This window comes from Heteronotia binoei, chromosome 20, assembly GCF_032191835.1.
Source record: "Heteronotia binoei isolate CCM8104 ecotype False Entrance Well chromosome 20, APGP_CSIRO_Hbin_v1, whole genome shotgun sequence".
NCBI classification, from domain to species: domain Eukaryota; kingdom Metazoa; phylum Chordata; class Lepidosauria; order Squamata; family Gekkonidae; genus Heteronotia; species Heteronotia binoei.
Window position 1 is genome coordinate 25,728,269 of NC_083242.1, and position 17,744 is coordinate 25,746,012.

Sequence of the window (17,744 nt, forward strand, 5' to 3'; positions counted from 1 at the left end):
ATTCACAAACATCATGAGTTACTTGGAGGGGGATTCTCTCTCTCTCTCTCTCTCTCTCTCTCTCTGGTGACTTCATCTTTTACTCCTAACCCTGGGGATTCGCCAGAGTCACAGAGGGGTGGCTTCTTAGAGATGTCTTGAGCCATAGAGCCACTATTAAATATATGATAGGCGTTTTTAAAATTTACAAATGCAAGTTGCACGGTCTAAATAGGAATCACAGAGATAGTTTTTTTTCCTGAAAGGTTGGTAAACAAGCTCTTGTCTGTTTGTTTAGCCTAAGAACATAAGAGAAGCCATGTTGGATCAGGCCACTGGCCCATCCAGTCCAATACTCTGTGTCACACAGTGGCCAATATGTGTGTATGTGTGTGAATACAGAACATAAGAGAAGCCATGTTGGATCAGGCCACTGGCACATCCAGTCCAACACTCTGTGTCACACAGTGGCCAATATGTGTGTATGTGTGTGAACATATGAACATATGAAGCTGCCTTATACTGAATCAGACCTTTGGTCCATCAAAGTCAGTATTGTCTTCTCAGACTGGCAGCGGCTCTCCAGGGTCTCAAGCTGAGGTTTTTCACACCTATTTGCCTGGACCCTTTTTTGGAGATGCCAGGGATTGAACCTGGGACCTTCTGCTTCCCAAGCAGATGCTCTACCACTGAGCCACCGTCCCTCCCCATGTATACAGAACATAAGAGAAGCCATGTTGGATCAGGCCAATGGCCCATCCAGTCCAACACTCTGTGTCACACAGTGGCCAAAACCCAGGTGCCCTCAGGGTTCATCAGCAGGGCCACACCTCCAGAAGCTGTCCCACTGTTGCCTCCCCCAAGCACCAAGGAGACAGAGCATCACTGCCCCAAACAGAGTGTTTCATCTGTCCCTTGTAGCTAATAGCCACCGTTGGTTCGCTGTTCCCCTGAATATTTTAAGATTCACTATGAGATGTGTGCCAAAGGACTGCGTCTGAAGGCCTCAGAAGCTTCAAAGCCCACAGACTTTTTAACTTGCTAGCATTTGTGGACTTAAAAGGGAAGAGGACAGAATTAACCTTTGTAATTCCTTCCTGGCTGGCTGCTTGGAGACAAGCTGAGTTCCCTTCCAGTGACTGGAGGAAGTCAACAGGTAACCCCTGTGGCAACTGATACCCTGCCCCCTGCACTGATATCCTTGATTCATTCCTTTAGAATATTTCTGTGCCTCTTATGTGTGCCCACCATTGAACAAGATGATTGTAAGAGCATTTTAAAATGAAACAGGGCAAGTAATCAGGACCACCGAAAGCTGTTAAGGGCCTGCTGTCAGATCTGCTCCACTAACACTTTCTGTGGTGTCGGAATCTTCCTTCTTCATGCCTCTTGCCTCAGGCGAAGCCTTCTGGTGCCAGAGAAAAGCGCCAATGTTAGCGGAAAGGATCCAGGAGATTCATCCCTTAGTCCCCCACCCTACCATGCTCTCCACTCACACCCAACCAGAACATCAAACATTGATAGTTTTACAAAGATTGCCTGTCTCCGTGATCCCCTGGCATTTTGTCCTCCTCGTCCTTTCCCTCTTGTCTCGACAGCCTTGTGAAGAAACAAAGATCGGTTGATTTGTGCTGATGTATAGAGAGGGGAGGCGTTATGATGCAGGGTGGGGGGCCTCTCTTTGAGACCTTGGAATTTTGAGGCTGCAGTTCCCATGTGTATGTTTACTACAACAGAAGCTATTGACAGTTTGTATAAGCAGACCAACACCAATGTGAGAGAGAACATCTCATTCATCTCACATCAGTTCAGTACCATTCGCATGGAGATGGTTCATGGGCTGAGCTGTTAAGCCCTGTGGGGACAACATCCGATGTTGCACAAACCTGTGAACCTGATGGAGGGGTTGTTCTGCGCACACATCCCATGGTTTAAGGATATGTTCTAGTGTAAGCTCTGGCTAAAATCCACCTTGGAGCCTTCCCTTCATCTCGTGCCGCCCTTCTGCTCCACCCTGCACGTTTTCTTGTCTGCTGGCTGATATTGTGAGGTAATCATATTAATCTGATTTGTGAAGCTTCACTTTGGCTATCTTGCTTTCACCGTAGTCTTCCCGACATGTTGCCGTAATTTCTAAACAAATTGACTGGTTGCATACTTAAAGGTGGCTGCGGGCCCGCCGATACCGACAAACTGAAGGAAGTGTCAGTGCATCTCTTCCAATGTGGAGATGCAGTGACGTTGCCCTTTTCAGAGGAATTGCTTCTGCTGTTGTGTCTCTTTATGAGTAACTGTTCAGAGCTAGTCTCCTTCCAGTCCAGGCGTAATCCGGAGAACTGGCACTTCTGAATGGGCTGCCTAGACCTGTGGGTCTCAAGCTTATCTAGCATAACTGCGCCTCTGATTTTAATTCTGGATTTTAAAAGAAAAGCATTTGTGAGAAGCAGTGGTTCACAACTGCAAAGCAGTGAAATAGTGAGAGAGGAAGTCGCCGTTGCCCTTCAGGGGATTGTTGTTGTGTATTCGTGCTGAGATTGGCTTTGAACAGTGAGATCTGGGTGTAGCATCAAGAACGTTCTTTATTCCTGTAAGATCTACAGAAGTCCCACTCTGGGTCCCAGCTAGTCTGAGCTCGATGTTATGGCAGAACACACACAAACACATTAAGCTGTCTTTGACTGACTCAGGTCATTGGTCTGTCAAGGTCACACTCCTTTGTGTCGACTGCCAGCAGATGAAGAAGAAGATAGAAGATAGAAGAAGATATTGGATTTATATCCCGCCCTCCACTCCGAAGAGTCTCAGAGCGGCTCACAATCTCCTTTCCCTTCCTCCCCCACAACAGACACCCTGTGAGGTGGGTGGGGCTGAGAGGGCTCTCACAGCAGCTGCCCTTTCAAGGACAACCTTTGCCAGAACTATGGCTGACCCAAGGCCATGCTAGCAGGTGCAAGTGGAGGAGTGGGGAATCAAACCCGGTTCTCCCAGATAAGAGTCCGCACACTTAACCACTACACCAAACTGGCTCTCCATGGTCTCAGGCAAAGGTCTGTCACGTCACCTAGTACTTGATTCTTTGGAACCAGATATGCTGAGGATTGAACCTGAGATCTTCTGCATGCAAAGTAGATCATAGAATCATAGAGTTGGAAGGGACCTCCAGGGTCATCTAGTCCAACCCCCTGTACAATGCAGGAAATTCACAAATACTTCCTCCTAAATGCCGTACCACTGAGCCACAGCCCCTCACCAGGCCTGAGACCTGAGTGGTGCACATCTTGGGGACGGACTGTGGCTCAGTGGTATACCACCCGCTTGGTATGCAGAAGGTCCCTAGTTCAATCCCCAGCATCTCCAGTGAAAAGGAGCAGGTAGTAGGCAAATTGAAAGATTCTTGCCTGAGTCTCTGGACAGCTGCTGCTAGCCTGAGTAGACAATACTGACTTAGATAGAAGATATTGTCTACTCAGGCTGGCAGCAGCTGTCCAGAGACTCAGGCAAAAGTCTTTCAATTTGCCTACTACCTGCTCCTTTTCACAGGAGATGCTGAGGTTTGAACTAGGGACCTTCTGCATACTAAGCAGATTCAATATAAGGCAGCTTCATGTTTATGTTACAGTTTTAGGAACTTATTGTTACATAAGAGTAGTAGCAGATTTTTTTTTTTTTAGCAAATCCTCCATCAATTTGGAATAAACAGAATGGCTTTGGAAGTAACACATTCCTTGGGTGCACATCTGAAATCCTGCAGTTGTTCCGAAGTTTGTGGCTCAGGGATACCCGAGTGCTTAATGCTTTCAAATCTGGAACCTCCAAGATGAACAGACAGTTCAAAATCCTTCTTGGCTTTTGTGACGGAACAGGCACCTGCCCTCAGTCCTTGCAACTGTGCAGCCGTCTGAGGCTTGCGAGTCCCGCTGCCGCCCTACCCCACCCCCTGGTGGGTGTAACCTTTCCTTAGTTCGCTGCCACCACTCACTGAATTTGTCACTGCCGTCTTAGAGGGACAGTGAGACCCCTCTGACTGAATCTCCTGGTTTGGAGGTGAAATCTACAATCTTTGGGGTGGCCCTGGAGAGATGGCAACCCAAAACCAGCCCTCTCCTTTTCTTTCTTGGTAACGTGCAGAGCAGGGGAGACTTAAGTGGTCAGAGCACAACTCCAGTAGTTAACTTCATATTTATTCAAACTATTTACACTACGAACAGGGAATACATATATTGCGGGGGTGGCCAATGGTAGCTCTCCAGATGTTTTTTTGCCTACAACTCCCATCAGCCCCAGCCATTGGCCATGCTGGCTGGGGCTGATGGGAGTTGTAGGCAAAAAAATCTGGAGAGCTACTGTTAGCCACCCCTGATATATTGATTGGGTAAGGCACACTACAAGGGAAAACTTAAACCGGACCAATAGGGCACAAATAAACCAGAAGAAAAACGCAGTCCTTTCTCCCTACGCACTTTCCTAACTTCTCTACCTGGGAGGTTGCAATGCAGGACAGATCTCTTCTCCACCAGGCCTCCAGCTCTCCTTCACCTCTCTCTCTAGAGAGGGCAGGGAAACCTCCAGTCTACCCCAGACTGGTTGTAGCTGAACACCTTGGGGTTCCAGCTCTGACTTACAGGGTTTTCCGCCTCTGTGGCCTAGTCACTCTGCACAGTCCTTCCACAGGAAGAGGGACTGTGGCTCAGTGGTAGAGGGACGGGAGGGTGGCTCAGTGGTAGAGCATCTGGTTGGGAAGCAGAAGGTCCCAGGTTCAATAGATGGCATCTCCAAAAAAGGGTCCAGGCAAATAGGTGTGAAAAACCTCAGCTTGAGACCCTGGAGAGCCGCTGTCAGTCTGAGAAGACAATACTGACTTTGATGGACCAAGGGTCTGATTCAGTATAAGGCAGCATCATATGTTCATGTTCAATCATATGTTCATGTTCACAGGAGTATCTCCCCTACTCTTCAGGAGCTCAAAGACTGTTTTTCTTCTGTTTTATTTGTGCCCTGTTGGTCCAGCTTCCTACTTGGATCAGACTCTATCTAGAGGTCACCCCGCCCCTTGAGGAAGTTCTTCTTTTCCCTTGCACTTTTTAGGCCCAACGGCTGCTGGGCCTTGTAGGTCAGAGGAGGAGGCCATTTTGAACAATAAACTACAAATAGCAGCCATTTGAAAACCAGCCAACTGCCAGCCCTGTAACCGTTTCGTTGCAGCTTCTGTGACTCTATGGACTTGGAAGGATGAAAAGAAGCCTTACTGTTACATTTCTCGTGTTTGGTTTGGTGTAGTGTGTGGACTCTTATCTGGGAGAACCTGGTTTGATTCCCCACTCCTCCACTTGCAGTTGCTGGAATGGCCTTGGGTTAGCCATGGCTCTTGCAAGAGTTGTCCTCTCAGCCCCACCCAACTCACAGGGTGTCTGTTGTGGGGGGAGAAGATATAGGAGATTGTAAGCCGCTCTGAGTCTCTGATTCAGAGAGAAAGGCGGGGTATAAATCTGCAGTCTTATTATTATTATTAGCAAATATCAGAACAAATTCTCACATGGACGGAAAATAAGGAAGAGACCAACTTAGTCAATGCGAGCCCTCCGTCAAAACATTTCTCCATTTAACGGGGGTCTTGCTGGGCTGCTTTGACCACTAACAGAAAAAAACAGCACTCTCATGGATTATTCATTTGTGTTAAGTGATTGTGTGAAAAAAATCATGTATTTTAGGCGGGAATTTAGGCGTTAACACCCTTCTACATCCCCTGAAGTCAGTGGGCTCAGATGGGTGTCATTCTACTTAGCATGGCACCGAGAGATGGATTCACATGGGCTGCATAACTTTGCCATTCAGTGACATCATGCATATTTGAATGAGCTGTCACAGGGATAAACACTGCAGATGGTGTATTCGTACATGTCCGGATTTAGATGTATATAGAAGGGCCTTAGCAAAATTGCCTTGACTACATAAGAGCCCTGCAGGATCAGACCAGTGGACCATCTAGTCCAGCATCCTCTGTCACACAGTGGCCAACCAGTTCCTCTGAAGGTCCAACAACAGGGCATGAAGGCAGAAACTCCTGGCTCTGGGATTCAGAGGTTGATATCTCCTGGCATCTTCAAAAAAGGGTCCAGGCAAATAGGTGTGAAAAGCCTCAGCTTGAGACCCTGGAGAGCCGCTGCCAGTCTGAGAAGACAATACCGACTTTGATGGACCAAAGGTCTGATTCAGTATGAGGCAGCTTCATATGTTCATATGATAAACGCAGAATGTGGGCGTTCCATTAAGTCACTGTGGCTGGTAGCCACTGATAAACATATTCTCCATGAATCTCTCTGATTCCCTTTTAAAGCCATCTATGCTTGTGGCAATCACTACATCCTCTGGCAGCAAATTCCGCATTTTAATCACTCATCGTATAAAGAAGTATTTTCTTTTGTGTGACCTGAATTTATGCCTCATCAGCTTCATTGGGTGCCCTTGAGGTCTGATGGGTGCCCTTGAGGCCGTGGGAAGGGCGGGATACAAATCCCGAATAAATAAATAAACAAATAAACAAATAAATAAATAAATATTTTGCGAGGGGGAGGAAAAAAATTATCTTTGTCAACTTTCTTCACCCCATGCATAATTTTATAAACCTCTATCCATAGTATTTATCCTTAGTTGGCGCTTTTCTAAACTGAAAAGTCTCAGGCTTTCTTCATTGGGAAAGTGTTCCAGCACCCTAATAATCTTGGTTGCCCTCCTCGGTGCTTTTTCCAACTCCGCAATGTCATTTTTGAGCGATGGTGACCAGATCTGCCCACAGTATTCCAAATGCGGTTGCACCATAGATCTATACAGGGGCATTGCAATATCAGCTGTTTTCTTCTCAAACAGTTCTAGAGATCTCCCCTGCCCTCATATGACCCCTTCCCTTCTGGGGCTCCTCCGTCCCAAGGGCATGCTTCTTGGTGGAGTCAAGTTCAAACAGTCAACTGACAAATAATCTTGCATGTGGTAATCAAGAATTATATGCAGGCCTCAGATTCAGTGGGAACTCACAGGAGCACAGCTCCTGAACCTTTCTGAGAGTTCCACCTCCTCCTTCTGAGAGTTCCTCCTCCTCCTTCTGAGAGTTCCATCTCCTTGTCCATTGAATAGTATTGCAGCCACATAACAATCTCTGGATGAGCTCCACCACCTGTTTTTCTACAAAACAACCCCTAATGATATGTAACCAGCTCAAGATTCCTGGCCGCTTGGACAACCCCATTTTGCTTAAACACAATGTAACTTTTTTTCATTTGTAAGCTGTCCAAAGTAGGTATTCAGAACTTGCCTAATCCAGCAACATTGGCTTTTCATAGATCCAAGCGGGCAGGCGTGTTGGTCTGAAGCAGCTGAACAAAGCAGGAGTCAAGCTGTACCCTTAAGACCAACCATTTTTTATTTAGAACGTAAGCTTTCGTGTGCTGTTAAGCACACTTCATCAGACGAGGAATCCAGCCCACTGATGAAGTGTGCTTAAGAGCACACGAAAGCTTACGTTCTGAATAAAAATTGGTTGCTCTTAAAGGTGCTACTTGGCTCCTGCTTTGTTCATTGGCTTTTCATGGCATTTCTAAGCAACGTTAGGATTTGTGTATGGCAGTGAGAATCCACCTGGTTTAGGTTTGCATTCTGTTTTAATCACCTCTCTGGTCATAGAATCATAGCGTTGGAAGGGGCCATACAGACCATCTAGTCCAACCCCCTGCTCCATGCAGGATCAGCCTAAAGCATCTTCAACAAATAATCATCCAGTCGCGTTGTGAAGACTGCCGGTGAAGGGGAGTTCACCACTTTCCTAGGCAGCTGGTTGCACCTCTGAACTACTCTGACTGCAAAAATTTTTTTCCTAATATCCAGCTGGTACTTTTCTGCTTGTAATTTGAACCCATTGCTTCAGGTCCTATCCTTGGCTGCCAGGTGGAACAGCTCCTTGCCCTCCTCTAAATGACAGCTGTTTAAATATTTAAAGAAAGCAACCATGACCCCCCTCAGTCTCCTCTTCTCCAGACTGAACATTCCCAAGGCCCTCAGCCTCTCCTCATAAGGTTCTTCCTCCAGGCCCTTGATCATCCACGTTGATCTCTTCTGTACCCGCTTGATTTTGTCCATATCTTTTTTGAAGTGAGGCCTCCAGAACTGCTTACAGTATTCCAGGTGTGGCCTGACCAAGGCAGTATACAGCAGAGCTCTGACCTGTGATTTTGATGTAACAGCCCTTTTGATACCACCTAGGACTGAATTTGCCTTTTTTTGCCATGGCATCACACTGACTGCTCATATTTCGTTTACAGTCCACTTGTACCTCAAGATCTCTTTCGCACACACTACTTCCCCAAAGTGCATCCCCCATCCAGGATTTGTGCTTCACTTTTTTTGTGGCCCAGATGTAAAACTTTGCACTTATCTTTGTTGAATTGCATCCTGTTCGCAACTGCCCGCTTCTCCAGATTATTCAGATCTTGCTGAATTTTAGCTCAATCCTCCTGGGTGTTTGCTACTCCTCTCAATTTGGTGATATCTTTCTCATTGTCTTTTCAGTATTTTCTTGTGGTTACACTTGGGGTTGTGCTATGTACGTATTATCTTCTCTACTTTGAACAGTGTGTAAATTCTGTGGGCAGAAGGGGAAGAATTTTCATTAACCAAGAGCCGTGTAGCCGCATGGCCCCTTTCGTAATCGGTTACTACAGAATTGGGGTCTTGAACTTGGGGATAAATTGAGGTTACTTAGGATTGTTTGTCTGATGGTCTTCAGCAAAAAAAGTGGGGTTAAAAACCTCAGAGCCATATGTGTAAATGGACGGAGCCTGCAAAATTTCATGTACATACTGGGCCGCTTGGGGGGAAAAAACTACTTGGACTTTTACAAGGTAGACTTTTACATAACAGAGATTTTCCCCGAAGGTGCTGCAATGAAGGCCTTTGGCTATTTCTGCCCTCCAAGATATCACTGCTTCTGTCATGCAGGGGCCTGGATCGAGTGGTCTAGCCCTAAGAGGGCAATTCTCTTGCCCCCTTTTTAAAAGCTGGGGGTGTGAAAGAGTTCTCCAGCATTTCTTAGGTTTGGAAATGGACAATCCCTTCAGAGGCCCTTAGCTCTCTGTGAGTTGTACACAGTCTGTGAGGGGCAGTGTTCCCTCTAAGCTGAGTTAGTGTGAGCTAGCTCACATTTTTTTAGACTCCGACTCGCACATTTTTGTCTTAGCTCAAGAAAAATGGCCCCAGAACGCACTCATTTATGCAGTAGCTCACAACTTTAATGCCAGTTACTCACAAATTAGAAATCAGAAGACTTCGCAGTTTAGAGGGAGTATTTGGGGGAGGCACACAATTCTCTCTCACCCCCTTTCCTACACTGCCTGACATTGGGGAACTGAGAGACTGAACCAATATGTGCAGCTGAGAGCCATTGTCTGCTGAACCCTGACACTACTCACAGTAGAAGTTCCTTATCTAAATTACACTGCTACTCTGAATTTGTTATGGACTACTTCAGATAAATGGGTGGTAGTGATGAAGATGTTTAAAAATCCTTAGTTAAGTAGGAAACTTAATTGAAGTTAGGATTGCCGACTCTGGGCTGGGAAATTCCTGGCAATTTGGGGATGGAGTCTGGAGAGGGTGTAGCTGTGGGGAGGAGAGGGACTTCATTGGGGTATAATGCCATAGAATTTGCCCCAAACAGCCGTTTTCTCCAAGGGAACTGATCCCTGTAGTCTGGAGATCAGTTATAAATCTGGGAATTGCTCTCTGTCGATGGGAGATCAGTTGTAATCCCCCGTGATCTCCAGACACCGTTTGCAGGTTGGCAACCCTAACTGGGGTCAGCATACTCAGTGTTCCCTCTAAGCTGTGGATTCTTGTGAGCTACTTTGTGAGCTACTGGCGTTAAAGCTGTGAGTTATTGAATAAATTACTTTGCTCTGGGGCCATTTTGCGTGAGCTAAGACAAAAAATGTGTGAGCCAGAAGCTAAAAAACTGTGAGCTAGCTCACACTAACTCAGCTTAGAAGAAACACTGGTGCCAGTGTAATTCTTGATATGGTTAAAGTGGATTTTGGGGAGATCTTGCCAGAGAAAGGAAGGGGACACCCAGTCCTGTTGCCCACTTTGGATCTCTTAGCTGCGTGCACTGGCCATAGGAGTAGACCAGGGGTGGCCAACGGCAGCTCTCCAGATGTTTTTTGCCTCCAACTCCCATCAGCCCTAGCCATTGGCTATGCTGGCTGGGGCTGATGGGAGTTGGAGGCAAAAAACATCTGGAGAGCTACCGTTGGCCACCCCTGGAGTAGACTAAAGGCCTGATTTTAGTTACAAAGCTGTTGGGTCATGTCTGGTTCTGCAACTAGGACTTTCATTCAGGTCTAAATTGCATGTTTCCTGCTGGGAGTGAAGTTCAGAACAGGACCATGACATGCAGAGAAGGCACTGAAGCTTTCCCTCCCACACCCTTTTCCCAGCCTGAAAGAGCTCAGGGAGGTGCTACTGGGCATACTTTTGCAGGAACTTACAACCTGTATTTTATTGAACACTCCTGTGGCGAACTCAGAGACAATCCAAGGACATGTTATGAGGACTGGCGAAGGCAATGGCAAACCACCCTGTAAAAAGTCTGCCATGAAAACATTGTGAAAGCAATGTCACCCCAGAGTCGGAAATGACTGGTGTTTGCACAGGGGACTATTTTTACCTTTTTTTTTTAAATGAGGCCCTTAGACAAGCTGCTGTTTTTCATCTGCATGAAGGTAGCGGTGATGAAGTTGTTTAAAAATCCTTATAAATGCCTAATAGGGTTGCTTTAGCATTTTTAAATTTTTTTTTTTTGCTATAAATGCTGTATAAATGGTGTTGTTTTCTTACATCCCTTGCTGTAAGTTTTATGTTGTGAAGCTGCAATCTTTTTTTATTTTTGTGGTTTGCCTTGCAGATCCAGATTGGGCGTCTTATACATTGGGCGTATTTATCTGCTTAAATTGTTCAGGGATTCACCGCAACATCCCACAAATCAGTAAAGTGAAATCTGTCCGTCTGGATGAATGGGATAATGGGCAAGTAGAGGTATGCTCTTTGTATGGATAAAACACTGCATACACAGCTGCTCAGTCATTCCAAAGTCCTTAACCGAGCTCAGGATTTGCCCTTCAGATTTCTGAAGGCTCCAAGGATCTCTCTGACCTTGGCAGTGCAAGCGCTAGTTATGACCTTGTCTGCTTTTCTTGTTGTCTGCTTACCATTACATCACTGGATGCGCAATCCGATGACGGAATGAGAGATTTAATTTTGCCTTTCCCTGCAGCCTTCCAAATTTCCCCGGGGTCCAAATGGGTTGACGGGTCTTCTCAGTGGACAGTGATCTAATAATGGCTGAGTGTCCTTGTCTGTGCTGTCGTAGTTTGACTTTTCTTGCCATCTGTGCAAGCGGAGAAGTCTCATGATTCAATGTGTCCCAAAGATGCAAGGATAACAGATCCCCTGACACCTTCCAGGTGGCTCTAAACCCACTGAATTAGGCCTGACTCCTTCCAGTGTGACCTAGGCTATTATAACCTGCTTCCAAAACTGTTTCTAAGAGGCTGATGCATGTCTACTGAGGTGAGAAGGGAAAAGGGAAACCAGCTGCTTCTTCAGAAAAATGCTCTGTCTTCTAAACTGTGCGCTTCCTTGTGGTGATTTCCCTCCATGTGGACATCAGGCAGCCCCTGCAGTAATGGGGGGGGCGGTGTTCAGAAGGTAATGTGCCTCTTGGGGTTGCCAGCTCAGGGTTGGCTTGATTCCCCCCAGTAGGGTTGCCAAGTCCAATTCAAGAAATATCTGGGGACTTTGGGGGTGGTGCCAGGAGACTTTGGGGGTGGAGCCAGGAACAAGGGTGTGACAAGCATAATTGAACTCCAAGGGAGTTCTGGCCATCACATTTAAAGGGGCAGCACACCTTTTTAAATGTCTTCCTTCCATAGGAAATAATGAAGGATAGGGGCACTTTTGGGGGTGCATAGAATTGGACCCCCCGGTCCAATCGTTTTGAAACTTGGGGGGTACTTTGGGGAGAGACACTAGATACTATACTGAAAATTTGGTCCCTCTACCTCAAAAAACAGCTCCCTCAGAGCCCCCGAAACCTCCAGATCAATTCCCCATTATACCCTATGAGAATCGATCTCCACATAGGGAATAATGAAGTGCTCAGCAGAAGTTTCCCTTCCCCCTCCCCTCCCCTCCCCTCCCCCTGTTTCCAGCAACTCTGAAGCGAGGGATTGGCCTCTCTACTCATGAGTTGCTGCCAACTTCTTCAAAGTAACACAGACACACTATCCCAAGAGGAAGCCTTTCAATCGGAGACTGAAGCCTCCGGAGGTGAAAGGCTCATGGTCCTCTGGGGGTGGGGCTTCCCCCCACCGGCCAGCTGACTGGGGGCGGGAAGGAGTCTGGGAAAGCGGAAGAACCCCCACTGGGACCTGGGGATTGGCAAGCCTACCCTCCAGTGTCCTCACCTGATAGTAGCCCTGGGTTGAGAAATACCTGGGGATTTTATGATTGGAGCCTGGGGAAGGTGGTGTTTGGACAGGGGAAGAACCTCAGTGCGGTATGAAGCAGCCTCTGAAGCAGCCATTTTTAGAGTTGCCAGACCCGTAGTCCTGGCCAGGTGATCCCCTGGTCTTCAGAGCTCTGATCTGCCAGCCCACAGCTGCCCAGCAGGGGAAACACCACCCCCAAACACAATGACATCACTTCTGAGTGACATCACGTGATGACGTCCCTGTTGGGGGAATGCAGTTTTCCCCAACAACCAGCATTGGGAGGGCGAATTGGGGCCTATAGACCATGGGATCCTCTGGCTGAACCAGGGGCCTGGCAACCTTACATGACCCTAGGCCTATAGTAGTGTGACCTTTTAGGCCCTAGGGAGACCTATATTAAAGTAGCTACCAGGCCTACATTTTCCAGGCACCATTTAGGCCTTGTGATTGGTAAAAGGGGATTTGGAGGGGAAAATAGGGCCAACTGGGGTGAGGGGGTAGTGTCTGGGAAGAAGGAATAAAAGGCCTTACCCCAAAAGAGAGGGCCATTCATTAGGGCTGGAAAGAGGGTGCTGCAGATGGTGGGGTCCCTCATCCAGGAAGGGGGGTAAGCTAGCCTGAGGCCTAATACCAGGATATGGCTAGAAACAGTAAAGTCTTAAGGTTTTTATTAGTTTGCTTACCTGCCTTTACTAATGCTATCATCCTATTCAAGGGTGACCAAGAGTAGCTCTCCAGAAGTTTTTTGCCTACAACTCCCATCAGCCCCAGCTATTGGCCATGCTGGCTGGGGCTGGTGGGAGTTGTGTGCAAAAAACATCTGGAGAGCTACCGTTGGCCACCCCTGCGATATGTGACTTGAATTATTATTGTCATTAGACTTCTTTAATTAACTGTTTGTTACTCTGCCTGGGTCCTCACACCTCATTCGGTCCTCCACTGTGGTGTGGAGAAGAAGCAGTTAGGGGCAGGGAGGATGCTCTGGCCCTTCTTGTGTTAGACCTACACCAGAGTGGTGGCAGCCAATAGACATACCCTACTTCCCCCACTCCCCCATGACACTAGCCGTTACTGGAAGGGAGACAGAGGTTACCTACGCTTGCAAAATGCTGAGGGACAATGCCATGGGCCATTCCCCCAGGTCTTTAAAGCCCAGCTGTAGCATTGCAGTGGCCCTCAGTGGGAATAGGGCAGTTTCAGGGCCAAGGAGGGGAGAATCCTAATAAAATCACAAGAGATTCTGGGCAGATGAGTTGAGAAAAGGGGTAAGAGTGAGAGTGTTGGCAGGCAGAACAACATCGAGAGGCACGAGGATAGGTGTGTGTGTGCACGCGCGTACATCATTCTTGACCCCCTTGCAGTTGCTATATTGGGACGAATTTTCCAGCCTTGCATCTAACCCTGGTCAGCAACTTGTTAGCTCTGTCCTTATGAACTGGTAGCCTGATCCAATAGGGCTGCCAGCTCTGGGTTAGGACATGCCTGGAAATTGTTTTTTGGGGGGTGGAGTCTGTAGAGGGATGGGACCTCAGCAGGATATAATGCCATACAGTCCATCCTCCAAAGCAGCCATTTTCTCCAGGGGAATTGAACTTAGTTGCTTAGAGATGAACTGGAATAATGGGAGATCTCCAGCTGTTATGTTTTTAGGGGTGGTGGTGGTGAAGTGGACTGTACCACTTCAGACTGTGGTGCTGGTAGGTTGCCAACTCTGAGATGGGAAATCCCTTGAGATTTGGGGACAGAGCCTGGGGAGGGTGAGATTTAGGGAGGGGAAAGACTTCAGTGAGACATAATGCCATAGAGGCCACTGCCCAAAGCAGCTTCTCTCCAGGTGAACTGATCTCTGTTGTTATTCTGGGGGATCTCCAAGCCAGACCTGGAGATTGGCAACTGTAGGTGGTGAAGAGAGTTGTACCGCTTCTAGCCATGGTGGGGACGGCAGAGTCATGTGGTTACATGAAACTAAAGTCATGTGGCTACATAAACTAAAAACAGCCCACTGGAGACCACTGTGTAATTTATCTTGACTCCCACTGAGAAAGATGGACTATAAATACATAAAGAAATAAAGTAATTTTTTTAAAAAATCCTTAATTTTTGTGTGCTGTACTGTTTCCTCTTACAACTGGTCTAGAAATGTCTCCCTTTGACTGCCTGAGCATTTCAGTGCCTCATTACCGTCCCATTCCTTTGCACCACACCTCATAAGGATGCATTGGAGGAAAATGGCTGCCATTTTCTTCTGGGATTTCCTCTTCCTGCCTCAGGCAGCAGCAGGGCTGGCCATTTCCCTTACCTTTCCTCATGCCTAACTTAAAGTCGCAATTTGAACTTAGGTCTAAAAGAATGTGTGTTGCTGTTTACAGGACAAACAGTATTTCTTGTGAGGGACAGTGAGTGGTGGAGGTGGTGGTTAAAATTTGGGCTAGGCCAGAGGAGACTCACTGGGTGACTTCAGACCAGTTACTGCCTCTTTCAACCTGACTTACCTCACAGGGTTGTTGTGGCAAAGAAATGGAGGAGGGGAGAACCAGGACACTATTCTCTCATTCAGCCTACTGCACAGAAATGTTGTAAGGGTAAAATGGAGGAAAGGGGAATCATGGATGCCACCCTTTGAAGGAGGGATAAAAATTCAATAAACAAATGTCAAAAATTACAGTTAGTTACCCACAAGTCATTATTCAAAACAGATAAATACTAGAAGCAGGTAGATATTTCTTTTATTTTAGTCCATCTTTCTCACCAGGGCTGAAGGTGGATTATACCATGTAAATTGATGCAACTGACAGGATGAGGTATCAACAAGCAGTGTGTGATAGAGAAGAAAAAAATATGTTAGCAGCTTAAAAGCAGTAGAATATTTTAAAAAACCACTTTCAGAATAGCTCAGGATAAAATAGCATCAGCCATCTAGTAATAACGATATTATTGCAGCAATCTGAATCTCTAAAAAAGATGTCTGGACGATGTCTGCTCAAGCCAGACTCTTCAGAGGCTGTCTGGAAAAAGATTTTTCGTATTATGCTTTGCGAAAATGCTCAGGGTTTTTTTCCACTCTGCTACTCCCCTCATGGCACTGCTTGAAGAAAACCGCAAACAATTTACCTCAGCAGACTAAAAAGGGACATAGCTTTCTCCGACATGCTCTTGTATTGGGCTGATATGAGATTGTGATGGAGAAAGCTATCTCTCTTTTCAGTTGGCTAAAGAAAAATGTTGCTTGTTTTCCGTGACTGTTTTTACTGGGGACAATGTGAAAGGATCCCAGGAGTTAACAATTAACGTGAATATCAGTTAAGCTGTTATGTTTTGGAGCGGACACAATGGAAGGGTAACTGTGGTGGCTGCTTCACCATACATGTGTGAGAATTCTTGTATATCTGGCAGTGCCAGTTCACATTAGCGTGGTAGCTAGCAGAATAACAAGTGAATGGGTGAACAAGTTCTATTGCTGCCAACATTCAGGTGGGAATGAAAAAATGAACCATGAAAAATAACGAATACCTTTTTTTATAAGCCTCTTAACGGTATTGTCGACTATATAGCCATTTCTCCTCAAATCTTTATCAGAGAGGCACGATCAGAAGCCCATCTCTACAATATACAACCAGAGAACCACATCAATATACATAGATTAATTCCCCTGGGTCCTGCTGATCACAACTCGCAAAAAGATTACTCATGTTATTTGTAAGCTGTAATCATTTTTGGCATATTGGGCTATCATATGTGGAATTGTGTCTTTAAAAATTAGCTCAGGTTTATCTAATTATGGATATATAGGTCTAAGGGCTGTTCTTAGAGTTTGAGATTTTTCTCTGCAAATGTGCTTGAGACTTAATGTCAGACCCAGAGTCAAGGAAAAGACAGTTGAAGTTCAAGATCTTTATTCCAGCTTCATGGGCATACACACGCGTTGTTGGAACTGACCTCTCTGTCAGTTCCCAACTTATAAACCTTTGCCCTGACCGTTATAATTCAAGCCAAGTAAAAGCGGGGGTTTTGCGCGGGGTTTTTGCAAAGCTCATCATCGCAGGTGCTCGCTATCAGTTCATGGTTAGCATCTCCTCCAGCTCTTGCCCTTGGTCACCTAGCAACTAGCCAATTCCCAGACATGCCATCCTCCCTCCGGATAAGCAACAAGTTACAGTTATATCAAAGGCATAGCAAGCGCAGCATAGCATTGAAGCACAACCTAGCATTGTACAATTGAATACACATGACAAGAAGAACAAGATGGAGTGACTCTTGACACTTAGCTGTCCAGATTAGAATTGGTAAGTTTGACTTAAATATGACATGTCTTGTAATTTTTATGTATTGTGATCCAAGTGATGTATGTCAGTGTGGTTCTATGTCAGTATAGAGATGGGCTTCTGATTGTGCCTCTTTGATAAAGACTTGGGGAGAAATGGACATATAGTCGACAATACCATTAGAGGCTTATATAAAGGGGTCCATGCCAGCATTGGAATGTGTGATGACACAACCACAAGTGGATTATCATAAGCACATTATTTATTGATTGAGGCTGGCACAAGGACTTTTCATGAAGAGTAAAGGAGTGGAGAAGAACTACATACCTTGAAAGATAGAATGGTGATGTGCTTTTAAAGCTTCAGAGACTTTTGAAAACTTACATATAACCTTAGGTTATATGTTATATGGACTTTGAATATGGACTTGGTGATGACATATTGTTGACAGAGATTATATTTTTGAAAATTTGTATTTATTGGTATTCATTATTTTTCACAGTCCATTTCTTAATTTTCACCCTTTTCTGTGATTCTCTCTTGATTACAACCTTGTTCAGTCGACAATACCGTTAGAGGCTTATATAAAGGGGTCCATGCCAACAGGAAATCTCCTGGAATTACAACTGAGGTCATTTCCCCTGGAGAAAAGGCTGCTTTGGAGGGTGGATTCTATGGCATTGTATCCTGTTGAGGTCCCTCCCTTTCCCCAAATCACGCCCTCTCCAAGATCACACCCCAAATCTCCAGGGAATTCCCAACCTGGAGTTGGCAATCCTAGCCAGTTCTGCTGACCCATTGATCCTTTTCATAGGACAGCCCTTTTAACTGATCCTGTGATTTTTTTTTTCAAGTAACCTATAGAACTCAATTACCATAGCTGGTCTGTGAGCTAATTTTTGTTCAAGTATGTAATTAATAAATAAAATAAGGGTATATGTAGGGCAAATCTTCACCTTTTAAAAGCCTC

At 45.9% G+C, this 17,744-nt stretch overlaps 1 protein-coding gene and 1 long non-coding RNA gene across 2 annotated transcripts in view; one reads left to right on the plus strand and one right to left on the minus strand.

Annotated features, from left to right (window-relative positions):
* Positions 1–17,744, minus strand: part of LOC132588186 (uncharacterized) — a 268,607-nt gene that overhangs the window by 173,258 nt on the left and 77,605 nt on the right. The window lies entirely within an intron of this gene.
* ADAP1 (ArfGAP with dual PH domains 1) overlaps positions 1–17,744 on the plus strand; it is a 97,223-nt gene that overhangs the window by 1,585 nt on the left and 77,894 nt on the right. Inside the window, exon 2 of the mRNA XM_060260530.1 lies at positions 10,925–11,055. Coding sequence (XP_060116513.1) covers positions 10,925–11,055 — 131 coding nt within the window. The remainder of the gene's footprint in view (positions 1–10,924; positions 11,056–17,744) is intronic.